Consider the following 18141-nt stretch of genomic DNA (forward strand, 5'->3'; position numbering starts at 1 on the left):
TACAATACAATTTTAATACTAAAAATATACTAATATATATTCTCTATATATTTGTAGTTATGTACGTGAATATGAGATATGCATTTCTTTTGAGTTTGTTTTTTATTTTGAGACGAAAATAATAAATCAATACAATGAAAGAAATTACATTACCTATATTTGTCTTAGTATGCCCAAATAATTAAAGATTGGTAACTGATGATCTATCAATGCTTTTAATAATAAAAAAGTAGGTCCTCTATGAGGCCAACGATATATCATGAAGTCCAAATATTTTAGTTATGAGTAAAAATTTGTGAAATAATATGTTTTCTTAAATCACTGATTGTACAGGAAAAAACTAGTAGGTAATACTTGTGGTGGATCTGATGGATAGTGGGTATAAATGAAAGTTGGAGGAATGTAACTTTCAAATGACGTTACACTAGCAAAATTAAGTTTATCAATGTCATAAAAAAATAATATGTGAATTGACACATGTCTATCATTTCATAATGGTGCTTTAAATTTTCATTCTTTAAACCGTTTTATTACAGAGATATTTTAATTTATTACAATTGAATAAATCATGGCTGAACCGAAAGTGTGCAAACCTCTGAAGCTAAATGAGTTATTAATACAAAACGTGAATACATGGGGTAATGTTGAGTACAACATACCGTTGAGACTGTCCAATAATGAGACGAGAACTGCTACCACCATCGCCCATAGGCATATACCAGCTATACCACATAGTTTGGACTGTGTATGTTTATGTTAAATACACATTATTTTAAATTATGGTGATGCACTGCACACATGAATCATTGTTTGCCCAATGGTTGACTGAGAGAAAATGCCTCAAGGTGTTAAGTCTGCCATGTGCACCTTTATTTACGGATTTGTGCATCGAAGTTCTAATAAATAAATAAATAATTTAATCGAAATTGTTTAAAGAAAATACTTTTTTTTTATAATAAACACTTCCAAAAAATTTACGACTACAAAGTAAAAAATGTATAGTTTTTTAATGGATGATAAGGGAATGATGGTTCTGTCAGCGCTAATGGTATATGCTGGTGGAGTACAAATGATTATTAAATGAATATGAGGTCAGGTTATTTAGGAATTTATCATTTGGGGGTTCGTTTCTTCTCGGGAAAGCGGTGTTTAGCGCAGAGCCATGCATTTAGTAGTTCGTCATATGCGATGTAGGCTCTACATGCCATGTCGGTATTCGGGTTCTTAGGATCTTTGAGTTGAGGTCCAAATCTTGTTACGATGGTTTCCGGGGGAACCGACGTGGTACATTGCTAGGGTCGTTACACCACATTATAAAGAATTCCCTTCCCCCAATTTATAGTGTTATATTAGGAAATCCTAATGAAACTCTATTGCTCCTAATTGATTATCGACGGTGTAATATAATGATGATAATGATGATATAAGATGTCATATAAACAGACGCAAGCTGTGGTTACAAATCATGCATATAAGTGGAGATAGAGGATTGTTACACATGGGTACAACAAGAAACAACAAAAAACAAAAAGTACAGCGAAGTTATGAATGATTAATAATTAAAACTATAATATTTTAAATAAATCACTAGAAAATAGATGACCCACTACCTGAGCGTGTAACTGGTAGAGACATGGTGGTACAAAAGGAGACATACAGGACCACTAGCGGCGAGTACTGCGTGAAACCCAACCCCAACAAAGCTATGGAACGATCCGATTGCGGCATTAATTGCAGACGGGTCCATTACATGACTGGCGTCGAGAAACGGGTATGTTTTATCTTAACCGTTTATTTCTTACCATGATATTACTTTTGTAAAAGAGATGAATTATTTTCTTAAATCTGTCGAATGTAATAATTAAGTAAGTTATTAATATATCTACAATTATCGCGCTAGCCAAGTGGCTTGGCTTATTTATATCGGTACGGTATCCTGAAGACGAAATGGGTAATATATGTAATATATGATTAAAATTACGGGATTTACAGTTATTAAGCAAGAATATAGTACAACCAACGATGATATCAGAAATGAAGGATAATTTCCGTGGAGTGAGAACCCCCACAGCTCCTCCAGAAATAACTGTTCGTCCTCCAGACCCTGAATACATATTCGATGTGAGTTTAAAGTAGGTTTTCTCGATATTCGTGTAGCGGTCTTCATCCTACTCAATAAACAGTCATACTTATAAAAGACGGACTCTGTGGTCTAATGGTTTAGCACACCGCTTACTTCCGACGGTCGCGGATCGATTCCTGATACGGTGCAAAGATTTGTATTCCTGAGTATGATTGTTTATATCAGTCGGAATATTTTCTGTGTGTAAAACATACATAGGTATGTATTTACAAAAAAATATATGTTTGTATTTGTCTGTATCAAGTATCAGTTATCTAGTACCCACAACGACCGGATGGCGCTGTGTTAATTGTCCATGGTTATTTATTTATTAAGAAATAATAATAATTACTCAGTACTCGATATCATTTTGCATACCCATTTATTAAGGTTTTCCAATCGTATTCATCACTGGCCATGTGATCAATAATAATTGACATAATTATAATTATAATTTTATAATCATGACATTTAAGATAAAATATTTTATTTTCTGATTAAATGTGAGGATGCCGAGTGAAAATAAGACCGTGTTTGGTGTTCTATCTACACATAATTACTACAAATGATTAAATTTACAAAAATAGAGAAAACAATAAACATTACAGGTAATAGCTGCAGGTAGAAATGAAGCTCCAACTATATCAGACAACGCAAGTGGTTTCTGTAGACTTCTAGACCCTTACGTCTCCACTTACAGAACATATCATAAGCCATTCACTGCTGAAGACCAGTATGGTATAGGAGCGAAGGACCATATAACTTTTTACTCGGAGTTTGATCTGCCAAAGGTAAGAGAACACATTAACTGAAGTAATAAGTTTAGTTGATATTTATGTTGTGCCTACACGTGTAATATTTCTGTCAACACTCGACACCCTTCCATTAGTACCTCTTCAGATAACAGATTTAAGTTCAGTGTAAAGTCAGCCCACGTTACGGCAAATGTACGCGTCACTAATAAGCCATGTAGCATAGTATTAAATAAACTTACTGAGAAGCGCAGAAGCTTGCTGATGGCATCACTGGTATTTTTTTTTATACCACTTAGGTGGCAAACAAGCATACGGCCCATCTGATGGTAAACGGTTACCGTAACCTATGGACGCCTGAAACACCAGGGGTGTCACATACGCGTTGCCGACCCTTAAGAAACCTTAATATACCCTTCTTGAAAAACCCCATGCTGTAGTCTCTCGAGAAAACCTCGGCAGGTAGTTCATTCCACAATCTAAGTGTACGCGGGAGGAAGCTCCTCTGAAACCGCACTGTCCGAGACTACTTAGGTTACTTACGCGGCTACCTCATCCTTTAGGGGTCTATTTTATAGCATAGGGGACAAACGAGCCTGATGCTCAATAGGTGGTAAATGTTTACCGCCGCCTATGAACACTCGCAATACCAGGGAAATTTCAAGTGCGTTGCTGACCTTTTACGAAGAAATAAGCCGATTCCTTGAAAATTTCAACATCGTATCGTTCCTAAATACCATTGTTAGACTTGTGAAGAAGAGGAATAAAATAATTCTTTTCAGGTGCGTGGGTTTGGTCCCCGTCATAAACAGATTTGGATGCCTTTGACAGCTAGACCTCACAGAGGTGTGTACGATAGGATTCATATGAAGAAGGAGTACAAAGAAGTAGCCGCATGTCATAATCCTGTGAATAACATCAAAGGGTAATATATAAATATAGCTACACTTTTATTATTTAATACTAGCCGTGCCCGATACTTTACCAGCATGAAATTTATAGCCCATGTATTATTCTGATGTATAAGTTATATTATTGTAAAGTTTCATTAGAATCCCTTCATTAGTTTTTGCGTAACAAAATTCCACGTTAATAATATTAATATTAGAAGAACAATAAAATTTTAATTTAATATATTGACGGCCACAGTGGTCTAGAGGTTTATCACATCACTTCGCGATTGTTGGAATGGATGGGATGTTTTGTGGTCGCGACTTCATTCCTTACACGGTACAAACATAAGTATAATTGTTTGTATTGATCTTGGTGTTTTCTATGTATATTATGTATTTACAAAAAATATCTGAGTATATTTATTAGTCGTCTAGTACCCATAACAGTAGCACAGCTTAACTTGAGACAAGATAGCGCGCTGTGAATATTGTAAAGATATTATTATCATTATATTACTAAATAATACCATAACTATGACCCCTCCGATCGGTCTTCCGTCTAATTCAAATGGGGATCGAAATTACGACGGCTTGATCCGAGGTTCGAACCCTAGGCGGTGCCTTTAGAATAAAGTCGTATTGGTCAGGCGGGAGTTGGCCTTCACCCGCTCCATAAGTCCTTTCGCGGATTTGGAATGCCATCCTCACCCCTATCGTCTGGTGAAGCCGTAAAGAAGTATAAGAGTAGTCTGAAAAAAATCTCTGACTCACTCCATATGTTATTAGTTATTACAATTATAGTCAATTTTTTTCCTCAGAGTATTCGTGTCAGAAACAAAGAAGAAATACAAAATACCATTTGCCAGCTCTTCTTTAGCATCATGGTCGCATGGGGAAACCTTCGAATTGGCTCCTTACCCACCAAATCCTTATCAGACCAATATAGCGCCGTTCATGTATTGCAGCGATTATTGCCATATAGCACAGGGAACTCCACCGTACACTGTCATTGATCAGAACCATCATGACATGACTCCACATAAAAGATGTCTGAAGAGATACGTCGTGTCAAGGGATTATGAGCAGTGATTTTTTGTAATGATTTTAAATCGATTTGCCTAAATTGGTTCCTTTTTTTAGTACTTTTAACTTTTTATTTTACGATATGTACTTGCGACTTTTATATTTTGAACGTTGTAAAATGTATTATCTTATTCTTACAAAGATCTTTTTGTATTTTTTTTATCGTCGAATTTCGACCACCAGCTATTATATGCTGCTTGAAGTGGTTACAAAGCTCATGTTACAAAAATGTTTTAAATTTCGCTACATTTGTAAATGTTTTGTATTAAAATGTGTGTTGATTTATGATTTAATTTTTGGCTTGTAATAGATTGCTAACCAGTGAGTTAGTAATCTGCTTGCATCATTGAGATATCTCATAAATCAGAAACGCAAGGATCAATCGTGCAATCCATTTCACAATATCTTGCTTAATATAACAGTTGTATTTTTTAATACCACGATGGTGGTATAAAAAAATATAAAAGGTGGTGGTAAACAAGCTTACGGCCTGTCTGATTGTAAATGGTTACCGAAGCCTATGGACGCCTGAAACACCATGCGTTTAATATAGACGATTTTATATTGAAATAAAACAAGACTGTATTGTATAGAATTTATTTTTGTATATTCTACTTTTCTCTGCATATAGTTGGTGCAGTAAGGGTTGGTAAATATTTGAATACCTGGAAATGAAATATATATAAAAAATACACATTTTTGTAAATTTCTAATGTTAAATATACATAATGTTCACTCCCAACATATCTTCCATACATAACACAAAGTTTCTAAAGTTGTGACAGTATGTATGTTTTTACGAAAAAAATATAAATCTATGTATTTGTATCAGTTATCTAGTACCCGATGGCGCTGTGTGAATTGTCCTGACATTATTATTATTAATCCAATAAAAATGTACCTAAGTATTAATAATAAATAAAATTAAGAACCTTTCGAAATTCTCATAGAATTTTCATCCACATCGCTTCTAATACGCATCTATGCTATCCGTTGAAGGTAATCATTTTCCAGGCGTTATTTTAGTTTTTTGTGTAGAAGGCTGCAAAGCAAGTATTAAAATTATTTTATCACACGAAACATGAACATTATTATAGTTCTATAGCTGTCCCGGCAAACGTTGTTTTGCCTTAAAATAAAAAAAAAAATTTTGGACTACCCTTAACATTTATGAAAAATAGATGTTAGCCGATTCTCAGACCTACTCAATACGCTCATAAAATTTCATGAAAATCGGTCAAGCCGTTTTGTGTGTGACACGATAATTTTATAGTGTGTGTATGTAATGTTCTTCATTGATTTAATGTATTTTTTTGCATAATTTAAAAAAATAGCATTCTGCACTCTTTCTCTCTCTTCAAATTTCATCTCCTATGTCTCTGCAATTTTCGTAAAAAGGTGTACAAAAACCATTATGGAGACGACTTTGTACAAAATCTCTCTCAGGTCAATAATATGAGAAATTACTTTTAAATGGGATTAAAAAAATTATATGATATTTCGCGATTTGTATTCCACTTGCGGTAGTCAGATGTGATGAATATAATATAATTACCAATAGTTTTTTTTTAAACATATTGTACGTGTGTTCGTATTTATGTACGTGCATGTAGTTATATTAAATATATATATGTAATATAAATATAATATATATTTAATTGTATTTGCGCCTTTTCGTGAGATGAGAATCTTGATAGTGTAATTAGAATCGAGATTCTAAGCTAGATTTTTTATTCAAGGAAATTGTTTTACAATGGATGCGTATGATTATGCGTATGCAATCGTTAGCGACTTTTTAATATAAACGTATAATGGTTAACGTATTTGTCTCTGGCCCGCTGAAAACCTGACGTTGTAGTGTTGCAGTTTCAAAAATACAATTTGTGCCACACTTTAGTACAAACGCGCTTGAACTTAGCAACAATAATTACTTTTTTTTATTATTTATTATATACCCGCGAATTCATCATATATATATATATATACTTTATTGCACTTTTAAATACAAGTTTTGAATATATGTTATAACTTTTGTTTATCATTTGCTTTTGTTAAGATAAAAGATGCCCTATATATATATTTTAAGGGTGATAATGGAATGTTACACCCGTCTGCACTAACGGTTTACGCTGTCGGGGCACCAGTGGAGGATGATAAGATGAGCATGGGTTTAGGACAGTTAGTCCATCGTGACAAATTCACTAGGACTTTATCACGATGGTTTCCAGGGGAAATCGCGTGGAGATCGACCTGACATGGTACATTGCTAGAAATGGTAACCCTATTAATCCACATGACTAACAATCCACCTTCCCCCGATGGCGTATGTTTGTCCTCGAGATACCATATATCTTCACGTAAAATTTCATTAGGCTCGTTTAGTCATTTTCTGGTGAAAGGATAACGGGCAGAGTAATTTTCGCATCAGATCATTGATAGCACATATTAAATAGACAAATATTTTTCGGGATAAAATATTTCGATATAAGCCAATTTACGTCGTAATATTAATATAATAATACATTTAGTAGTATTGTATAATACATATTGTAGTATTTGAAAGCGTCGTGATCCTAAATTACGCACGTTAATTAATAAGGTCGTGAGTTCAAATTTTGCCTATACAAAGAAAAAAGTATCAAATAAGAAGTACATATATAGCAATATACTTACGTCTGTACATGAACAAGATTTAAAGCATTTCTCATTAGGAATGACCATAATTTATTTGTGTCCAAATCTACTTTCAATTTCTTTCTTCGTTTCAGGATTATTCTGGAAATTTTATATCCAATTAACAAACGAATAGATTAAATATCTACATAAAAATATATAAAACATATTTTAAATAAATTGTTACCCCGAAACAGCAAAGATTTTGGCATTTCGTTTTAGCCGCTTTATCATCGCATTTCTGAAAATGATGTTAATAAAAAAAAGAAATTTAGCAAAAAATAATTAATATAAAGTTAGAATAGTTAGAAAAGAAAATAACAAAACATAACCTTTTTTAATTGGAATGGCAAACAAGCTGACAGCCCACTTGACGGTAAGTGGTAACCGCCGCCTATATATAATACATAAACAGTACCAAGGGGGTTGACCCCTGTGATCATAATGAGACCACCCATGAGTACCTGGTACTCATGGTATGGCATTCCGAAAAACTGTGCAATTATAATCTATCTTTACGTCAAATTTCAATATAATACGATCAAAATTTTTGTCATGAAAGGTAACAAACAGATAGCCAGATTCTAAGAAGATTATTAAGATTATAATATTACGAAAATTGTAAATGCGTAAGTTTGTGAGTATGGATGGGTGTTTAATGAAAGTTTATAGTAACACTGCTTATAAATTAGAATATTACACAGACTATATTAAAAAAAAATGAAATTTCTGCGAAATACGATGGTAAATGTCAAGTAAGTATGATGTAAACGAACTCGCGCGAACTATTATTACTATAAATGGATATCGCGGCTTCATCTGCAAGATTTAATTTATTTTCCATTCATGAACGCGAATAACCCAAATTACATGCAAGATAAGAAAGAGGTATTAATTACTGATGGACATGTTTCTTCTGGAGGCAAAATAGCAGGGGATCTTCTTGGAGCCCGGCACGGTGGGTTGTGGAAGCACCTCGCTGGCGTATTGCATGGTGCTCCGGACCGCGCCGGCCAGAAGCACGGCATCAAGTAGGGGAAGCATGAAGATGGTGGAACACATTGAGGTAGATGATGGCAGGATCTTGCGGAGATTGGCTGGTGGGTGATTTTTTTTTAATTAATGACAATGAAAGGGTAATAAGCTGGCGGTAATAAGCTGGCGGTAATACGCTGGCGGTAATATGCTGGCGAGGAACTAGAAGGCTAACTTACTGACTTCCTAGTCAGTAAGTTAGAAGATTGCGTACAATTCACTAGGAATTAACCGGTTTTCAGGAGGTCGGTATAGAGGTTGACCTGACATGGTACATTGCTAACAATGGGATATAGCTAACTAAGGGACCTAGAGGTCCCATTGTTAGCAATTCCGTTCGCTTAAATATGTATATAGATGGAAAGGGGATTGTTAGTAATGTGGACTGGAAACCATCGTGATAAATTCTTGGTGAATTTGTCACGATGGGCTAACTGACCTGACCTCATGCTCATCTTATCATTCTCCACTGGTGCCCCGCCAGCGTAAACCGTTAGCGCAGGCGGGTGCACCATTCCATTATCATCCAAAAAAAAATGTACACATAATTAATTAAAAACTAATTACCTTTATTCATCGTGACCTACAAAAATAAGGTATATGATGGCGAGGCACCAGTGGAGGTCGCTAGGGCGAGTGCAGGAAGTTAGGTCATTTAACCTATTGTAGCCAATTCACCAGAAATAAACCACAATCTCGGTTTCGATTCCTCGCACGATGCAAACATTTGTATTCATAAATATGACCTGTATGTTCTTTAGTACTTGTGCTACATATAGCATGTTTAAGCTTGTGTTATAGGTACTAGACAACAGATACAATTACATAGATTCGACGGCCTCGCTTGTTTATGTAGTGTACCACACCGGCTTATTTCTGATGGTCGTGGGTTCGATTTCTCGCACAGCACAAACATTTGTATACATAAGTATGATTGTTTGTATCGGCCTGGGTATTTTCTATGTATAATATGTATGTAATTACGAAAAAAAATGATTTTGTATCAGTTATTTAGTACCCATAACACAACCTTAAGCTAGCTTAACTTGGGTATAGATGGCGCTGTGTAAGTTTTTCAAAGTTATTATTATATTATTCGATTACCTTTTGCAAAATACAACTGGATCTTGGAGTTAATTCGATCTGTAAATTTTAATTCTTTAATTAAACTGTCAGTATTCTAATACGTTAATGTACCTAATTGATTATTAATAAAATGAAGTATGCAAATAATACTTACATTGTCTCTTTTTGAATAAAAGATACACTCTATAATGTGTTTCGGTTGAAGAATGAATAAATATGTTACAAGATAAGGAACATGACAACACCAGAAAGGCATCAAATACATCATATGAAACCATAATGTCTGTAGTGATTTTCTTTTATATAGGCGACGGTTATTACCCTTCCAATGACAAAAAAAATACTACGGAGTCCGACACAATAAAGTATTTTTACAGGAGTAATAAATTAAAATATAATAAAACAGTTTCATACCGGCGATGGTTCGTATTTAGGTTTTCGATTCACAGATATCTGAAAAGAAAAATAATTAACATCAGTAACATTACTAATTTCTGTCACTTTGTATTTTTTTTATATTTAGATTTAGATTCATTATTTTCTTATTGCAGTATAAAAACGTTACACATGGCAAAAATAATATTTAGTAAATATGTTTTTTATCTATTTTATAAATAAAGGATTAATAAAAACTACTATTTATAGTTTATTTATAAAATAATAATAATAATAAAAAATTACCTTCATTCCAAAGGAATTGGCGCAGTTTATCATACATTTAGCAGGTGCACACGCGACCTTTAAAAACACATTTTTATAATGTTAAGCCTAATAATACAGATAGTTCTGTATTGTATTATTTAATGTTAATTATAATTATTAAAATAATTAAGTATATACAATACCTACCTTACATTTGCACTTCTCTTTAGGGCAAGTTCCACACTACAAGAAACATAATTATTACTTTTATTAGTAAAGTATAGAATCTTTCTCTATAAGTCTATATTCAATTTATAATATTTACTTACATACAGTGGACAGGGGGGATCGTCCTGAAGCATAAGTATTTAATTAATAACCACGAATTCATATGCTTGTGCAATATCTATTGCGTCATCCAAAGCCGATAAAAATTTTTTTTTACAATGCACCGACATATTATTATTAGGCATTTCTTTTTATAAAGATTAAGCATGAGAATAGATACACATACAGCTTTGTATTTTTTTTGTATGTATTAAATTGGAATTACTACAAGGTGTTGGTGATGATAATCTGTGGAATTTACGTTATCATATGCGATATACCCGCGATATCACTTATGCATTACCATTCTATAGGACTAAGATGTCTTGCCTTTTATGCTTTACATTTACTGCGTAACCTCACAGTCGGAACACAGCCTACCATGCAAGCTGCTTGGTGGCTGATGTAGGTTAGACTGAGGTCCACGATGAGGACCCACGTAGACGATTTTTTACAGTCATCATATGGAGGATTTATGATTATATATTTGTTACCTAAGAAGTTATTATGTGTTATATTCACATTTATATCCGCATTATGCACACAATATAAACAGCCAAAAATGTGGAATACTCAATAATTTTGTACCAACTTTTATGTACCATATTTATTTCAAATAAATCATTATGGTTGATCTTTAAAATTACAGCTATAAATATTAATGCTTCACAACTCTGCACTGAATACGTAAATGAAAATATTGTACATACACACAGCGGTGCGCAGGTTCCAGGGCAAATAATATCGCAAGAATCAACGCCGTATCTACGACATCCACCCCACTGAAAACATTATTGTCAATTCATTATATCTATAAGTATATTAGTAAATCGATATAGACAATGATATGCTAAAACATAATAATAATAATAATAATAAACTCTTTATTGTGCACATAGAGGAAATACAATAAGAAAAAGAAAAACAATAAATAGAAAATTATGAACAAAAGGCGGTCTTATCGCTATAAGCAATTTCTTACAGACAACCTGCAAGATAGGACTAACATACACAGAAGAGGTAGATGGCACACACAAGACACTAGAATTATCAAACTAATTAATAGACATACATATATATATATATATATATATAAATAAATATACATACATATATTCAATATATTGGAAGATTTCAGAGTTAAATAGGAAAAAAAAAAAAAAATTTGCTATAGGGACAGATAATGAGACCTTAGACGATTTTTAAATATTGTATGAGATTGAGCGGATCGAATGGAGAGTGGTAGAGAGTTCCAAAGGCGAATGGCTAGGACAGTGAAAGAGTTCCAGGGCAAATATATCGAATAATATGTAGAGGAGTGAGCAGGGATCGTCAGACAAAGGCTTCTGGTGCTACGCAAAGCAGAACCGGGGGATTTAGAGTGAAATAAACATAGTGACTATTTACTCAGTGACGCTAATGACTAAGAACCAAACTGGCATATTAATTTCAAATTTAGAATTGTCTTTCAAACCTAAAAATAACACAATAGTAATTTTTACTTCTCTTTGGCGAATATACTACGTACCGAGTCGTCATAAATAACATTTTAATAGATTTCCCGCCTAAAATATTATTCCCGGCAAAATATATTTTTTTATTTCTTACCTATACTGTATTTATTGGATTATGAGAATTTGTTCACTAAAACAACATAATCTTTTTATGAAACTATTATATGAATGTTTTTGCGGCATGTTTGTTTAGAACTGTGCCTGCATTTCTTTTTTAGAAGCATTACGAATTGTAATATAGATTAAATTTTGAATGAATTCTTATTAATTAATATTGCTCTGTGATTGCAAATGCAGTGACTTCTACCAAAATCAAGTAATATGTATTCAAATGTAAGTAACTACAAGTTCTTTAACTAAATATTGTCATATTAATTGCGCTATAATAAAAACATTATCTAATACATATGTTACATAGGCTGATTAATTTGATCGTAAGAATGTCTTTCATTTAACGTCAACATCAAAGAGAAGCATGATATTTACGCAAAAATACAAATACAAACAAGTACAAATTTTAATTCTACAATTTTCGTGTAACAATGAACTATTATGTATTGTAATTAGAATAAGTTACTGTATTTACTTTCAATGAAGCTGGGAGATCAGTCTTACTCTGAAAATAAAATAGAAATAACCTTATTTCTTTTGTTAATAGATATTGATGGATCATTATCACTAGCGGAATGTAGTTTCGATAATTTACCCATCGTGACAAATTGACTATAAATTAACCACCATAGTTATTAGGGGAGACCGCGTGGAGGTCGACCTGACACGGTACATTGCCAGCAATGAAGCCTTTACTAACAATCCCATCGCCCTGTTTTTTACAATTACAAGGGTAAGGGTAGTTATACCAGAGTGACACAAACTATTATGTACAAAACTCAGCATTAAATGTATCTGGGGCGTGCCACTAGTTCAATATTTTATGATATAGAGTGAGAAATAAGTACTACCATAGAAATACTAACTACCTACCCTGTGTTTACAGCACTTTTTGCCACAACAGATCTGTACTACAGCAGTTTGGTGGAAAGCAGGCATTTCGTCGTCTTTTCTCAATTTTCTCGATGGCCGTGACCTGACGATTGTGATGTTTGATAATCCGAACATATTGTGCTCTTTATCCAGTCGTAGAATTGTTGATAGGTATTTATCATTGACGCTGATTTGTTCTTCAATTTCATCGTCAGATTCATTACTACCGTTGGTGCTTGTGGAGGAATTTGTGGGAGAAAGTAACGGTGAGCTGGAAATATTATTGTGTGTAAGTAGAAGAATAAGGAAACAAAACGTTAATTCGAGACGGGAAGAAATTTGAAAATGGAATGCTGCATCAGCCTGGCCTAAAGGTATCGCTGAAGGATCAATTATGAAAATGAGCACAGTATGTTGGTAAAATAAAGAAATATTAAGTGAAATTGCGAGATTAGGAAATATATATTAATTACAATCAAATATAGTTTAATATGTCCTACATCCTGAAACTCCGTTCACGACCTTGGTGATCCAGCGGTTTAATACACCGCTTTACTTTCCTTGTTCGCGGTACGATTCCTCGCATTATATGTATGTTTGGATTGGTCTGAGTGGTTACTATTTATATTTTTAGGTATTTACAATTTTTAAGTTGTCTAGTACCCATAACATAAGCTCTGCTCAGCTTGGGAGTGGTGATGTGTAAATTGCTCAAAGTTATTGTTATAAAGAAGCAACATTTCGAGATGAATTTTAATAGGTATGATTTTATTAGGTTTAGCCGTTAAGTCGTCAAAATTATAAACTAACAAACTCCCTTTCATATTAATAAGATTAGGATGAATTTAAAAAATTACCTGATTTCTTTTATGTCCATTTTCTAGTTCTTACCTTCGCACCTGTTAGTGCGTTAATTTTTCTGTAATTATATATTTTCTTAGATACGAGTACAACAAGATAATTTTAAGGTAGTAACTCGATGTTTGCTTTGCAGTGCAGTACGATTCGGGGCGATGAAATTCGCACCACATCCCGTAAGACCTCTTACTTCAAGATTAAGTATTACGTATGTGGCAAACAAGCATACGACCCATTGGACGGTAAACGGTTACCGTAACCTATGGACGCCTGAGACACCAGGGGGTTACGTGCACATAGCCGACCCTGATCAGATAACCGCATGAGATCAGATGCTAAAATGTTGCGTTCAGAATCACATACGAACCTAGAATCAGGAGAACCTTCTTGGTCTTCAGTGAGCCATTTCATTTTGGTAAGTTTCAATATATTTGGGTTTATCCCGCGTTGCGTCCTATATTCATTTTCTGATATTTCACTTTCTTCACCAGACGTAGTTGTAGGCTGTCATCAAATATTAAATAAGTACAACATTTATCATTATATTAAAACGTGAAGCAAAAACTTTGAATCCATTTTTACGAAAATTGCGCGGTCGGAGGATTACGAAATTTTGCATACTTATAGTTTATACAGAGAACGAGTGCAGAATACTAATATTTTTTAAAATCAGGCATAAAAAATACATTAAATAATAACAGAAACATTACACACACTACCATGTATTTGACATGCACGCATATATATTCTTTTATTTATAGTTAAAATGTATATATTTGTTATTGCTGGTTCAAAGATCTTTTGGTATTTTTCCACTAGTTATAATAAACATATATAGTCACGCCTGTATCCCCTGATGGAGTAGACAGAGGAAATGTTTAACTGTTGATGTCGAATTAAACGTGCCAGATAACTTGTACACCTTTCGTAAATTTGAATCCATTGTGACCCAAACCATGCTTTTCACATCCTCATTAAAACTTTTAATGATATTTACTTTACGTTTGTTCCTCTCAATTTTTTCAATTTTAATTTATGTTGTACATGTACAATAGACTAGTTACTAGTTTACTCGTATGTGAACTGCATGCTTACTCTAATTATATATTTTCCTAATGAGTGATTTTGTTTCGTCACATTTTTATTAATTACTTTATTCGATTCGCACACGCAGTCTAAGTGAATTGAAATGACCAATCACTGACCAGTTTCTTGACTGGTCGTACTATAGCCAATCGTAACATCAATCGACTGATCACGTGATAACTTTCATGATCAGAAGAATTGTCTCTCGATTCTGTGCGAACGGCGGTTGCAACGTAGCTGAGTTTCATAAAATCCAAATTTAAGTAGTATAAGACAAAGAACCTTAAGACCCTTTCATCAAGTTGTGTAACCTGAAGTGGGCAGCAGATCCGAAGTGGAAAACAGAAGAGTAAATCGCAACAAGGGAGATTCGACTTCCGGCTCTTCCAGGGGAACATCCGACGATCCGGCTATATGTAAGTAGTGCTTGGTCTATATCTTTACACAAAGACTGGCGTGTGTGATCGTTTTACATTGGCTGGATCTCCCAAAGTGTAATCGGTTCTACCGAATTGATACAGTTTTATATAAATTACTACTATGTCGATACAATTTGCGTTCACGCCTGAAATTATATAAACGCGATGTGTGGGAAGTGTGTTATGATCCAGTGCAGATAATGTCACTCCTATGAAAGGACACGCAACACAAACCAAATTATGACTAGGTATTTAGCGCACTGAACAATATGGTACTATTAAAATGTTAATTTTTCTATTTTACTATAAATTGGCTATATACCGTTATTGTTGCTCAACTGTTTTATTATGTGTGCTTTATTTACTACAGTCATTAACTGGTTAACTATTGTTTTGAGGCAATTAGAAAGATTAAAATAGAATAACATGTTACAATTGGTATAGTAATTCGTTGGTCTAATTTATAGTTATGATACATAAAAACTAACACGTGAAATTTTTTTTTAACAAACTATCATGTTTCATTCGCTAAACTATTTATTTACGCTATATAATTTAGTATATATACTTCAAGTTCTTCTTCATGATACTTTAGTATAGATACTTCTTCACTCTATAGTATATAACTATGTACTAACCTAATGTATACAAAATTCATGAAAATTTGTTTAAAAGTTACTATGCTCTTTTGTGTTATTGATATGTTATTAATATATAGTTAATTATTATTATAATATATTGTTCCAATACTTTTATTGTTATATTTGCTAAATTAGAAATCGGTTTTCTTTATACAAAATTATTAACGGTAGACTTCCCAACAAGACTCTTGGTTATCATGATGACTTACGTAAGTTGTTGATGAGTCAGCCTCGTTATGTTCCTTTTCTGGGTCTGTATCGTCTTTTCTATGAGATTCTATTAGTTCGTGAAGTGCTTTTGATCTTTCTACTTGTATCAGCTGATCTTCATGATTTCTCTGAATCGTAAATTAATTTTATAAATTCGGATATTTATTAATTACACTTTTATCTAAAAATTAATTAATTACATTTTTATCTAAATCCCAAAGGGAGTCGCATCTCATTGACAGAAAAAAATATATTTCTGAATGATTATGTAATATGGAAAAACACCGATAAAGAAACAAGTACAAGACAAGTAAAATAAAAATACCGTTTTATTGATTCAAATATACTCAGAGAAGTGCTCATGTTAATTGTAATATTCTCCATAATGTCCCTAACTAAAAGGGCTTTTGACCATCCCTCCACCATCCCTCCTAGAGTTACAGTCGAGATCATATTTATTTAATTTAGGTACATGCAATAAATATATATGACCAAATACCTCTTCAGATTCTCCATTTATGTAGTTGAAGGATATTTTATTCTGTTCTTTGTTATGAATCACTTCATCAGTTGGCTTCAAATCATTTACCATACATACATAAGTGAAGAATACATTTTGATCTGAAGCACTGCTTACTAACTTTAATTTACTTTCTGGTTTTTGAGACATTTTATGTTTATTTTTATTGTAATTATCCATTGATGACAGTATGTTGATTAACTATTTTATGCTGAATTGAAAACATATTCTGAAATTGTAAATAAATAGAACGATATTATTTACTATTTTCTCGAAAAAATTACCATTTAACAAAAACTTTGCATTATCATCATCAATATCATCACCACCACCACCATTATCATCATTATTATCAACATTATAATCATGTCAATCCATTATTCCCCCACGGTATTTCTCTCATAGCAGGATTAAGTATTACAATGAGCACCAAGAGACTTGGTATAGTCTTTTATATAAAGTTTCACCCTTCTCTTACACAGTTGTATCTATGCTATGCTCTCATAATTATATCTTTCTACATTCTGAGGATGAATGGATATGGTAACTGTGTATTAACATCGTCGTAATAACATTACGACGACAGCAAATATAAGTAATTATAAATTAAATTACATATGGAAAAGCGCAAACTTTTCGTAATAACCACTTTTGCAATTTTGTTAATTAGAATATAAGAAGTTAGCAGTTAGAATTTTGATGGAAATTTCTATAAAGGATTTTCATGTAATTTACGTACACAATTTGGAGAATATATATTTCGATTTATGATCACATTTTTGTTCTAAAATCACCAGACCTAATAAATTTCTTAAAAGATTTCAATTTTGACAGAACTCTCTTTTCATACGAAAAATTATGTCACTTTATTTCTTTTTAATGCTCATTTTAGATATAAAGTTAAACTTTTTGATATAATAAGTTCTGTATATTATCAATTTTCACTGTATGTTCTTTATGGGGTAAGCATTGTAATCCAGTACCATTGGCTTCTATCCATACTTACATCATTCATTTGGCAATTGGAGGAACAAAACTGATTACTGTATTTTAAAATTAAATTACTGTGTATTAATAATAAAATACAGTAAACAGATATTAATTAAAGTTAATTACTACTATTCTTGTGTGATACAAATAATTATTACATTTCAATCTAGTGTGTCACTTTAATTGTAGAACTAAATCTGAAGAGTATTTTTTGTACAGTGTTACTTTTATAAAAATTAATCACCTCAGTCAGTCGGTCGACTAGTTGTCATTTGACCAGTATTCTTCGTGTGATACTAATAAAAT

At 32.9% G+C, this 18141-nt stretch overlaps 2 protein-coding genes across 2 annotated transcripts; one reads left to right on the plus strand and one right to left on the minus strand.

Annotated features, from left to right (window-relative positions):
* Positions 1 to 541: 541 nt before the first annotated feature.
* LOC131854900 (uncharacterized) lies at positions 542 to 4857 on the plus strand. The gene is made up of 6 exons (XM_059206086.1): positions 542 to 745; positions 1592 to 1771; positions 1993 to 2121; positions 2731 to 2913; positions 3657 to 3799; positions 4586 to 4857. The coding sequence occupies exons 1-6, from the start codon at positions 569 to 571 to the stop codon at positions 4854 to 4856; spliced, it is 1083 nt and encodes a 360-aa protein (XP_059062069.1). The 5' UTR covers positions 542 to 568; the 3' UTR covers position 4857.
* A 581-nt stretch (positions 4858 to 5438) lies between these two features.
* On the minus strand, positions 5439 to 17686 carry LOC131854890 (uncharacterized). The gene is made up of 15 exons (XM_059206074.1): positions 17585 to 17686; positions 16825 to 17074; positions 16325 to 16453; positions 14337 to 14473; positions 13112 to 13382; positions 12714 to 12743; positions 11324 to 11395; positions 10326 to 10382; positions 10059 to 10097; positions 9663 to 9701; positions 8423 to 8620; positions 7711 to 7764; positions 7524 to 7625; positions 5783 to 5885; positions 5439 to 5515 (listed from the first exon to the last, which is right to left on the minus strand). Exons 2-13 carry the CDS (start codon positions 17023 to 17025, stop codon positions 7575 to 7577), a joined length of 1278 nt encoding a protein of 425 aa, XP_059062057.1. The 5' UTR covers positions 17026 to 17074; positions 17585 to 17686; the 3' UTR covers positions 5439 to 5515; positions 5783 to 5885; positions 7524 to 7574.
* Between the last annotated feature and the right edge of the window lie 455 nt (positions 17687 to 18141).

The sequence above is a fragment of the Achroia grisella genome, unplaced genomic scaffold (assembly GCF_030625045.1).
Source record: "Achroia grisella isolate CSIRO2021 unplaced genomic scaffold, CSIRO_AGI_Agris_v1 utg1062, whole genome shotgun sequence".
NCBI classification, from domain to species: domain Eukaryota; kingdom Metazoa; phylum Arthropoda; class Insecta; order Lepidoptera; family Pyralidae; genus Achroia; species Achroia grisella.